The following is an 11,483-nucleotide window of genomic DNA, read 5'->3' as shown; positions in this document are numbered from 1 at the left end:
TCCTAGGTAAGCGCTCTACCACTGAGCTAAATCCCCAGCCCCTCTCTTAACTTTTAATTTTAATTTTTTTTCTTTTTTTCGGAGCTGGGGACCAAACCCAGGGCCTTGTGCTTGCTAGGCAAGTGCTCTACCACTGAGCTAAATCCCCAACCCTAATTTTAATTTTTGAGAGAGGGTCTTGCTGTGTAGCCTTGGCTGGCTTTGGCTCATAGCAGTTCCCCTGGCTCAGGGCCCCAAGGGCTGGGATTTCAAACGTTGAGTCAAACACATCTGGCCACAGGCCTTAATTTTATTTTCTTTGAAATGGCCAGAACTGTGAAAATAGACTCTAGGAAGAAAAGATGAAACTTGATGGGTAAACAAAAGCTTCCCATATTTGACAAGAAGAACTGGCCAAATACAGTCCCTGCTGGCAGAGTAACACATGGGAAGGACCCTGCTTATCACCCACTGAAGCTGCACCCCCAGCCAATCTCAGTTTCCCGCTTCCAGCTGTCCACCTAGTCCTTTTTGAGGTCCAAACCCTGGTTGATGTTGTCATTGTCAACATCAACGTTGTCATTATCAACATCAACGTTGTCATCATCGACTTTGACGTCATCGTCGTCGTCGACATCGTCATCATCGTCGTCGTCGTTATCGTAATTGTCAATATCGTCATTGTCATTGTCAACATCATAGTTATCATAGTAGATGTTTTCATCTTCGTAGATGTTTTCATCTTCGTATTTGTAATAGTAACTGTCATAGTAGATGTCGTCCTCCACCTCTTCTTCCTCGTCGACATACAAGTAGTCATCATCCCCTTCTATCTCCACCTCTTCCACTTCTTCCTTGCCCTCTCCTTCCTCCTCTCCCTCCTCTTCCTCTTCCTCTTCCTCCTCCTCTCCCTCCTCCTCTTCCTCCAGAGAGCGGAAAGGGCTGGGCTGGTGTGAGGATCGCAGGGCTGGGATAGGTGAGCGCAGCGCCGCAAAGGGCCCGAAGTGCTCAGCAGCGAAGGTGACCACGTCCTCTGGCCGGCGGAGCAGCAGGAACAGCAGGAAATCAGAGACCAGCGCTTGGGCCTCCGGGTGCTGTCGCAGATACCTCGTGTGGCTGAGGCGCAGCTGCTCCTGCGCGGGGGGGGGGGGGGGGGGCTTAGGGTGGTCCAGCACTAGAGCTGAGCACAGCTGGGATTGGCCAGGAACGCCTGGGACACCCCCTCTTCTCCCCAAACATCTCCCTGATTCGTGCATTTCGGCCCTCACGGTTCACAGTAGGACTGCAGACGGACCCCCAGGCTGCAGCCACTTCTCACCTTCCGATCCAGGAATTTCGAGTAAAGCTCCAGGTCTTCCTCCCACACCAGGGGCTTCCGATCAAACGTGGGCGGAGGCTCAATCACATCTGAGTAGAGTGAGCAAGGGAACTGCCTACCGGTTCCTCCGCAAACAGGGGAGGATCCCAGGAACTCTCAAGTATGGACAGAGTTGCCAGAGGACCATCCTAACCCTTTGAGTCAGGGGCTGGAAACCTGCCTCCTCTTTACCTGACTCAAGAATGCTGTCCCACCCCTAGGGCACTGGTTCCTTTCCAAACCAAACCAGAGGGCAAGCTTCATCCATCTTCCCTTCACTGCCCGGTCCTGCCCTGGGCCACTTACCCTCCTCCCTTATGAGGGGCATCTTGGTGATGATACAGCATCCTGGAGAGCCTACCTGGACTCTTTTAGCCAGGTGCCTGCAGGGCAATACAGAAGTTGGGGGGAGAGTCTTCCTATACCAACTGAGGTGACTGAATGGTGCTGAGCACAATGAGTCCTGGCTCCCACTCCTGCCCCCAGGGTAATGAAAGCCTTTGTGAAATGATTAAGGTCAATTGATGGGCATAATGGTGGGGCTCCAATCAGGAGGATTGGCATCCTCGGACCAGGAAGAGAAAGCTGTCTACAGAAGCTGTCTCCCCAGAGCCAGAGCCCTGAGGGCAACCAGACAGCTAGAGAGCTCACCAGAAATCAACCCTGCTGGCCATTTTTAAAAAATATCCAGTGATTTTTTCAACATTAATTTATCCTGTGTACATGCATGCACATGTGTACACATGCACGCACACCATTCACACACATACTTGTGTGGAAATCAGAGGACAACTTGTAGGAGTTGGGTCTCTCCTGCCAAGTGGGTTCCAGGAATTGAACTCAGGTCATCAGATTTGGCAGCAAGCTCCCTCACCACCTTTCCAGCTGAGCCATCCTTTGACTTGTGTGTACCTTTGTGAGGTACTGTAGATGACCCTCAGACCTGGAGCCGTCCTCCTGTGTCAGCTTCCTAAGTGCTGGAAAGACAGCTGTGAGCCCCTGTTGCGGGCTCATCTTGCAGTATATTATCATGGCAGCTGAGGTAAGACACGCCGGTGTCCCCGAGAGAGTTGCCTGGGGGCCTATGTTTACCCTGCTTCCTCTCTTTTATCTCTGTAGTTCTTGGGTCCTGTTCCAGATAACAGCAAGCATTATGTCTTGCTCAAAGCACATCTGTAATCCCAGCACCTAGGGTACTAAGTGGATTTGTGAGGCCAGCCTGAGCTCACTGTTCTGTTTTTTTTTGTTTGTTTGTTTGTTTGTTTTGTTTTGTTTTTTGTTGTTTTTTGTTTTTAAGCAAATGAAATGGACAAAGCAAAGATACACCCAGACCTCATTGACAGTTTTTTCTGGCAGCATCTTGGGGATAATAGTGACTCCCGTGCCCCATGAACATCTTCCCCAGGAAGATTTTTTCTTCCCCTTCAGAGCTCCCATGCATTACATGATAAGGTCACCTTGGCCCTTCCCACCAGTGGCTCACCCATCAGAGAGCAAATAGAACTGGCAGGAGAAAGGTATGCCGTCTTCAGAGTGTATGGTTTGCTCCACGATGAACATTTCAGCCTGCTGGTTGCCCACTTGGATTGTCTGGAAACCCAGGGATTTCTAAGGCAACCAAAGAGGAGAGTATGGTGAGGCAGTTGTCCCCATCTCCTTAAGCCCTTTCCTTCTCCTCAGGTCGTCATTCCGGCTCACCACTGGTAATCAATGCTTAGCTATTCAGTTCCTTACATGCCACAAAGTTTGAGTTTTCAGGGTAAGTTAGGGACTCCTCCCAGCCAGTCCCTGCCACCCACCTCTTCTCAAGCCATCTCAATGGAGGAGCTCCACTAACTGTACATTTTGTTACAGGGACAAGGGTCAGTGTGGGGAGTGAGGTGCTGTACAATGAGAGACCCTGGAAAAAACACCTGGGGTTGACCTCTGTCCTCTACCTGCACAAACCTGTATGTATACTTGCCCGAGTGTATGTGCATACACATACCACACACATGTATACACAAAGTCAGGGGTGTCAGCCAAGGGTAGAGGTGCACACATGTAATTGCAACACTAGCTTTTGGGGATTAGGATGTGAGGGTTGAAACCCTAAAGCCATGATCAGGAGCTGGTGGCACACACCTTTAATCCAAGAACTCAGTAGGCAGAGGCAACCAGTTCGAGGCCAGTCTGGTCTACAGAGTGAGTTCTAGGATGGACAGGGCTACACAGTGAAACCCGTGTCAGAGAAGAGGGTGTGGGAGGATAAGAGCAGTTTGGGCCACAACAACAACAAAACACTTTGTGGAAGAAAGGGAGGAGGAGGCTAGAGAGAGATCCATCAATAGTTAAGAGCACTGGCTGCTCTTCCAGAGGACCTGGGTTCAGTTCCCAACAGCCACATGGCAGCTCACAACTGTCTCTAGCACCAGTTCCAGGGGACCCAACACCTTCATCTAGACATACATGCAGGCAAAACACTAATGCACATGAAATAAAAATAAATAAATTTTTAAAAGAATGTTTAAGAATAATAAATTCTTTAAGAAAGGAAAAGAACAAAAAGATGTATCTTTGGACTGAAGTGTAGCTCAGTGGTAAGACATTTGCCTCATATCTTCCAAGCCCTGGATGATAGATAGTTTGTTGTTCTTGTTGTTGTTGTGTTGTTGTTGTTGTTGTTGTTGTTGTGTTGTTGTTGCTGTTTTTGGTTAAGACAGGATCTTATGTAGCTCAGGCTAGACTTGAACTAAATAGGTGGCTAACAATGACTGAACTCCTGCTCCTTCTGTCTTCACTTCCCAAGTACCGGAATTACAAGCACACCACGCCTGTCTTTAGATGATATAGTGAGTGTGTGTGTGTGTGTGTGTGTGTGTGTGTGTGTGTGTACCCGTCCATGTGTGCACTCATCCAGGTGTACATGTGTTTGGAGGTGCACATATGTGTGGGGTGTTTGGCATGCATGTGCATGTGTGGGTTCTTCAGGAACTATCTATTTTATTTTATTTTATATTTTACCAATTCACACCTTTTTTGTTTTGTTTTATTTATGAGCACATTGTAGCTGTCTTCAGACACACCAGAAGAGGGCATCAGATCCCATTACAGATGGTTGTGAGCCACCATGTGGTTGCTGGGAATTGAACTCAGGACTTCTGGAAGAGCAGCCAGTGCTCTTAACCTCTGAGCCATTTCGCCAGCCCATTTTATTTTCTTTTAAAATTTTATTTTTATGTGTATGAATGTTTTACCTATATATACATGTATATGTAGAGCCCTTGGAAGTTGGGTTACAGAAGGGCGTAAGCTGCCATGCGGGTACAGTGAACTGATCTTGGGTCTTCTGCAAAGCCAGTAAGTGCTTGTAACCACGGAGACGTCTCTCTGCCTCACCTTGGTTTTGAGACGGGCTCTCACTGGGACCTAAGGCTGCCTGATGCACCCAGGCTGTCTTTACCGCTGCAGTTCTGGGCTTCTAAGTGTGCAGCGTTTACATGGGTCTGGGATCCAAGTCAGAGCCTCATCTTGCACCACTGAGCATCTCTCCAGCCTTAGAAGGTATGTATTTAGAAAGCAGGCTGCCACTATACTTTTCCTGTGTACTGACCTTTGTACAAAGAGGTTGCTTCCCACCTTTCCGTTCCCTGCTAACCCCAGGCACTCCATCCTCAACCTTCCTTCTATCACGTTCGTCCAACTGCTGTTGCCCGGTAGCGAATCTCATCCCACCCTAAGGACTAATAAATACCCAACCCACCCTCACACATCACATCTGTCCTTCCCACCCCAGTGGCCTTCGGGATCCTTCTAGTTTGCCCCAGGCTGATTCCTTGGCCCAGAGACAGTACTCACATAGGTACAATAGCACAGCTTGCCCTCCGAGTCCAAGGCTAGGAATCGAGCACCGCTGGGTACTGACTGCCGCCAAGCCATCACTCTCAGCAGCACCACATTGGCGGCACTGGAGACAAAGCCCTTGAGTGATTTACAGGGGAAAACAGAGACTCCGGTCTTCGTTTCCTGGTTGGGGAAGATCTGAGTCAGAGGCTTGGAGCTCAGAAGAGGCAGGACGTGTTGGAGTAGGGTGTTGGGTGTCTAGGCACCTGGCCTCACACAGCTTGTCCTTGCTGTGGTTCTAAGGGTGTGGGAGGGGTTTCCACTTGGCTTTCACTCTTACCTCACCCTCCTTGACACTTCTGGACACAACCAACTGGTCATCCTGCTTCAGGACGCTCATCTTCCTCTCCATGGGGATGATGGGAAACTGAAGAACAGAGCACACGGGAGAATCACGTGCTCACCCTTGAGAGGTTAAGCTCCCATCCTTTCTTCGATGCTGTTTGTCTGTAGTTGGTTTTTCTGAGGCAAAATAGTTCAGCGTGGCCGGGAACTCCCTACATAGGCCAGGAGAGCCTTGTACTTGCAACAATTCTCCTGCCTCAGCCTCCTAAGCACTGAGATTATAGGCAAATGCAGTCTTATTTTTTTAATAAACAAAATAAGACAAAAATCCCTGTCTTGATAAATAAAGATAAAAATAAGACAGACGGACAGGCGGGTGGACAAACAGATGAGCAAAATGCCTCATAGCCTGGTGTGGTGGTCCAGGACTTGGGAGGGGAATCGGGTTCAAAGTCATCCTCAGCTACATACCAAGTCTGAGGCAAGTCTGGCTATGAGACTGCCTCAAAAAAGAAAGGAGGGGGAGGGAAGGGAGGAAAAGAGACCTTCCACTTATGGTGGAGGTCAGAAATAGACCCATAGTAAGGAAGAGGAAAGAGGAACAGCTGTATGCCTCGGAACAGAACACAGGCTGGAATCTGGACACAGATTCTCTGAGAAGGCTGTGAGGCCCAAGTCATCTCCCATGTTTAGATAGGTCATGGCCCCACAGAGGAAGTTACTGAAGGGGCTGGGTGAAGGGGATAGAGCCAGAAGATTTGGAGGCTAAACAGTGACAGGCTCTGGGAAAGGCCAGGTCACGTGGCCTTGGGAAGTGGACCAGGCTTTTATGCTGGAGGAGGCCCCAGTGGGCTGGGCTCAGTTTGTGCATCCAGAAAACACTAGCAGCAATAATAGAGGTGACTGCTTATCAAATTGTATGTGGTGGAGTTTCAGGGAGTGTGACATTCTATTGGGGTCCCTCCGACCCTCTTAGGCCCATGTTCCTGCTTATCCTGGAGCATGGGCAAGGCTAGAGGAGGCTGGGAGTAAATACCTTGATGAATTCTTGACTGTGCTGCTCCATTAGCTCCAGATGCTCGTTGAGGTAGCCTGGGGTACAGGGAGGCAAGTGCTGATATCACAGGATGGACCCTAGGGAAGGGGCTAGCCCAGGCTGGTGCAATGTGGCCATGGGAAAATGACAGGGTGGTTAGTACTGTTCTTGTCCTGGGGATGTGGCTGGGATGTGCTAATGTACACAGAGAGACAGCCTGTGGGGGGATCCTCGCCAGTTGGCACCCAGTGATGACAAGGAGGAGGGGCAGGGCTGGCTCTCCTCCCCCTCCCCTCCCCTTCCCTCTCCCCCAGGCTTGAGCCCTTCCCAGAGAAGTCAAGGGACAGGTTCTGATTAAAGCCCTATGGATTGGAATGGGGGCTGTGGAGGGTAGATATGAGGGACAGCAAGCGGCTAGAGATCTACCTAGGAGGGAGCTTCCACACACTGACTTGTCTAGGAAGCCTCGGCTAGAGGCGTGTACCAGGAGGCAGTGGGTCAGGATCCCCAGGTCGTCTTTGTACTTCCCCTTCTGCACTTCAATGGTCAGCTCTCCCTGAGGTTCCCCTGTGTCTGAGAGGATGGCCAGCGTCTCGGGGAAGAACAGAAGCATATCCTCCAACCCTGTGTGGCACAGAGAAGCTCTCTCCAGGCCCAGCCTCTAGACCCCACACCATCCCCTCACCCTTTGCCTTGTCTCCCATCTCCTAGCCAGCCCTGCCCCTCCTCCTTGTCATCACTGGGTGCTGGCAAGGATCCCCCCACAGGCTGTCTCTCCGTGTACATTAGCACATAGGTATCAGGTCTTTTCTGACTCTCAAGAGGATCAGGTGGGGGTTGGGGATTTAGCTCAGTGGTAGAGCGCTTGCCTAGCAAGCACAAGGCCCTGGGTTCGGTCCCCAGCTCCAAAAAAAAGAAGAAAAAGAAAAAAAAAAAAAAAAGAGGATCAGGTGGAGAAAAGATGGGGCCTGCTTAGGCCTCCTCTTCCTTCGTCCCCAACCTTGTACCTCTCCTCCCCATGCCCATCCCACCATCAGGCTCACGGAAGGAGTTGAGGAAGCTGATGGCTTCAGCATTGGCTTCTGGGAATGGCTGCTCTTGCTGTTGCTGCTGTTGCTGCTGCTGCTGCTGCTGCTGGCCTAAGTGGTGGTGATCCTTGGCTTTGGAGCCTACAAGAGGAAGGGAAAGCTAATCCGTCAGACCCTGGGGAAAAGGGAAGAGTAGGTAAGTTAAATTTACTAAGACCACACTTTGGTGGGTTGTAAAGGACAAATATCCGCCAAACAGACCAGTAGCCCATTCCCCACCTGTGGGAGTAACTTTGGAAGACATGCTATTGAGCCTAGTCAGTCTGTGGCTAGTAGTCTCCATGGCAACCAGAAGCTAGGGTACTGCCTCTTAAAGGGCAATCAACCAACTTCAGCCCAAGCTTGAGAGGTTGTCCAGCAGAGGGAGCCTTTGACATTCTTAAGAGGTGGAGAGAAGGCAGGATATTATAACATCCTTGGGTTTTAATAGGCTAAGGAGGGGTGGCTCAGCTACTGAAAGCTCTGACTACAAGGCCAGCGTGGGGGGGTGAGGGTGGGAGGGGGTTGATATATAGCGCATGCCTTTAATCCCAGCACTTAGGAAGCAGAGGCAGGTAGATCTCAGTGAGTTCAAGGACAGCCTGGTCTACACAGTGAGTTTCAGGACAGCCAGGGCTACATAGAAAAACAAACAAACAAGCAAACAAACACCAACAAGGAAAGCACTGGCTGCTTTTCGAGAGGACCTGGGTTTGAATCCCAGCTCCCAGCATCCACAAGATGGCTCACAACTGTCTCCATCACTCATGACTCCTGGGCTGGAAGATCAGGAATTTAAAGCTAGACCTAGGCTCACACACAGAATTCACTTCAAGGTTGGACCATTATCTTTGTGAGATATAGTCCCAATGTGGATAGTCTCCGACCTCCGATGTCTCAGGCTCCCATTCACTGCCTTTATGATGGTGGGAAAGCCACGCCCATTCAGTAGAAACTATTTCTAGTTCCAGGGTTCACCAAGGCTGTTGATCTTCTTTTCTACAAGCTATAGTTTTCAGCCAGTCAGGCAATGTGCAGACAGAGCAGCCTGGACTCTGGAGAGGGCTCTGGCTCATCTATGAGCGTGGATGCCTTGTCATCTTCCTGGGTGACTATCATCCTCAAGGTCACTGGTATTGTAACCCTTCATAGGCAGAAGAGCATTCGTACACGCAGGCATAATGATGACCATGCTGAGGGGTCCCTTTTGGTTTTTCAAGACAGGGTTTCTCTATGTATCCCTGGGTATCTTGAAACTCACTCTGTAGACCAGGCTGGCCTTGAACTCACAGAGATCTGTCTGCCTCAGCCTCCTGAGTGCTGAGATTAAAGGTATGTGCTACTACTCTGGGATTTTTTTTTTTTCAAGATAAAAAAAGTTTTTACTATGTAGCTCAGGGTGTTCTAGAACTTGTCTTGTCATTATCCTGCCTCTGCCTTCCAAGTTTTGGGGTCACAGGTGTGCACTACCATGCTTGGCTGACATGATTTATTATGTCATATGGAGGTAATAGATGGGTTTTATGGAGAAGAAAACTAAGGCAAAGAGAGGCTAACTGGCTTCCAAACATCACATAGCTAATCCTTGACAACCAAGACTTGCCCAGAGGCAGTCAGACTGAGTCTGCATCCAGGCAGCAGCTGGCTGGGATGGTGCTTGGTTGTGATTCTAGCACTTGGGCGGTCTGAGCAGGAAAATCAGAAGCCCAGGTCATCCTCAGCTACACTGAGTTTTAGACTCTGTCACAAAAATGAAAATAAAGCCAGGAAGTCATGGTGCACACCTTTAATCCCAACACTCAGAGGCAGAGACAGGGGGATTTCTTTGAGTGTGAGGCCAGTCTGGTCTACAAAGTGAGTTCTAGGACAGCCAGGGATACACAGGGAAGCCCTATCTTGAGGAAAAAAGAACTGAGCAACAAGGAAGCAAAAGGTGGTAGATGAATGGGTAATAGGCGATACCGTGAATGGTGGTAGATGAATGGGTGATAGGCGACACCGTGAATGGAAACTTCTGGTGTAACAGCACCTGAAGTGATTAAATATAGACTCGGAGAAGGAGTGGTTGCATGACTCCTAAATTTGGTGTGTATTTGTGCTGTGGTTACTTGATCACCATTTGGTCATGTTGGAGTTGATGGTTTATCCAATACAAACAGTTTAATATGATAGCCAGGAACTCCGAAAATTCTTGACATGAGCTAGCCTCAGACACTGAAGGGTTATCCCAGCTCACACCCATCCCAGTTAGGATGATGCTCCTCCATATTACATTTTATAATTTATTACATGTATTGTATTTATCTATGTAGGGGGAGGGGATGCAGGACACTGCATGTATCTGGAGCTCAGAGGACTTCCGGGAGTCAGTCCTCTCTTGTGCCACGTGAGTCCTGGGTTGTCAGGCTTGGTGGCACGTATACTTACCAAAGGACATTCTGGTGGTCATTTTGTTTTCTTCAAGATGAGGTTTCTCTGTGTGGCCCCGGCAGTCACTAGCCACTTTTAAAATTACATTTTTAGCTAGGCATGGTGGTATACATCTTTAGGCCCAGTACTCGGGAGGCCAGCCTAGTCAACACAGGGACTGCCAGGGCCAGCCAGGGCTATAGTTGAGACTACTTCTTAAAAAAAAAAAAGTGGGCTGGAGAGATGGCTCAGTGGTTAAGAGCACCCGACTGCTCTTCCAGAGGTCCTGAGTTCAATTCCCAGCAACCACATGGTGGCTCACAACCATCTGTAAAGAGATCCGATGCCGGGGCTGGGGATTTAGCTCAGTGGTAGAGCGCTTACCTAGGAAGCGCAAGGCCCCGGGTTCGGTCCCCAGCTCCGGAAAAAAAAAAAAAAAAAAAAAAAAAAAAGAGATCCGATGCCCTCTTCTGGTGTATCTGAAGACAGCTACAGTGTACTTATATATAATAAATGAATAAATAAATCTATAAAAAAAAGTTTAATTAAAAACTAAAAAATAAGGGGTTGGGAATTTAGCTCAGTGGCAGAGCACTTGCCTAGCAACCGCAAGGCCCTGGGTTCGATCCCCAGTTCCGGAAAAAAAAAAAAAAAACCTAAAAAATAAAAAGGCAAAACCTAATGCTTTCATAATATAAATTTATGTAATGTTAAAAAAAAGATCTTGCGTTTTGGTCTGCTGAGTGCTGGGATTACAGGCATATGCCAACACACTTCCTTTTAAAGGCAGGGTGCCGTGCGTCTTAGGTTGAACAGGGATGCTTTATGTAGTTGTGGATCCTCCTGATTCATCTCCTAAATGCTGGGACTAGAAGTGTGGACCACCATGCTTGGCCCTTGAGATATTGGGGACTCGTGAATGTCAGGCGAGCTCTGTACTTCAGCTACACTTCCAGCCTCTACATTACTTTGGTTCTTAGAACAAAGTTAGAAGAAAAAGTAGTTGCTGTGAATATGGCTCAATGGTACAGATGTTTCTATGAGCCACGAGTCCCTAGGATGATCCCCACCACGTATTAAAGAAAAAACACATAAATAAAGACCCACGGGGGCGTGGTTGTCCATGGCTGCAACCCCATCGCTTTAAAACCATTTTAAGGTTTATTTATTTTGTTAACTTGCATAACTTGGGTGTTCTGCTTGCATGTGTATCTGTACACCATGCGCATGCCGTGTGCCGGAGGAGGCCAGGAGAGGGCACCAGATCTTCTGGACCTGGGGTTACGGATGGTTGTGAGCCATGTGCTGCAAACTGAATTGAGTCCTCTGCCAGAGCGGCGGCTGCCTTTCAACACTGACCCGCCTCTCCGGCTCGCTTGGTTTGGCTTGCTTGTTATTTCGTGGTGGTCTGCCTTCTTCATTATTGTGAGGCACTCCCTGAGCCAGCGTGAACAAGATGACGAGCTGG

The 11,483-nt window shown here is 49.0% G+C and overlaps 1 protein-coding gene across 6 annotated transcripts; it reads right to left on the bottom strand.

Annotated features, from left to right (window-relative positions):
- Positions 1–255: 255 nt before the first annotated feature.
- Catip (ciliogenesis associated TTC17 interacting protein) lies at positions 256–7,913 on the bottom strand. Of its 6 annotated transcripts, none has more exons than XM_087567754.1 (10): positions 7,847–7,913; positions 7,583–7,742; positions 6,992–7,163; positions 6,540–6,595; positions 5,499–5,585; positions 5,174–5,341; positions 2,820–2,944; positions 1,643–1,719; positions 1,298–1,386; positions 256–1,112 (listed from the first exon to the last, which is right to left on the bottom strand). In XM_087567754.1, the coding sequence occupies exons 4-10, from the start codon at positions 6,567–6,569 to the stop codon at positions 501–503; spliced, it is 1,188 nt and encodes a 395-aa protein (XP_087423880.1). In that variant the 5' UTR covers positions 6,570–6,595; positions 6,992–7,163; positions 7,583–7,742; positions 7,847–7,913; the 3' UTR covers positions 256–500.
- Between the last annotated feature and the right edge of the window lie 3,570 nt (positions 7,914–11,483).

The sequence above is a fragment of the Rattus norvegicus genome, chromosome 9 (genome assembly GCF_021556685.1).
Source record: "Rattus norvegicus strain SHRSP/BbbUtx chromosome 9, alternate assembly SHRSP_T2T, whole genome shotgun sequence".
NCBI classification, from domain to species: domain Eukaryota; kingdom Metazoa; phylum Chordata; class Mammalia; order Rodentia; family Muridae; genus Rattus; species Rattus norvegicus.
This window is presented reverse-complemented; position numbering and strand designations above follow the sequence as displayed.

Coding starts and splice junctions, on each gene's coding strand:
- Catip (XM_087567753.1), bottom strand. CDS start 7,152: ATGCTTCTGTTCTTCCCCGAGACGCTGGCCATCCTCTCAGACACAGGG. Junction 5,342..5,498: donor GAAGTGTCAAGGAGGGTGAG/GTAAGAGTGAAA, acceptor TTCCCCAACCAG/GAAACGAAGACCGGAGTCTC. Junction 1,387..1,642: donor GCCCCTCATAAGGGAGGAGG/GTAAGTGGCCCA, acceptor CACTCTACTCAG/ATGTGATTGAGCCTCCGCCC.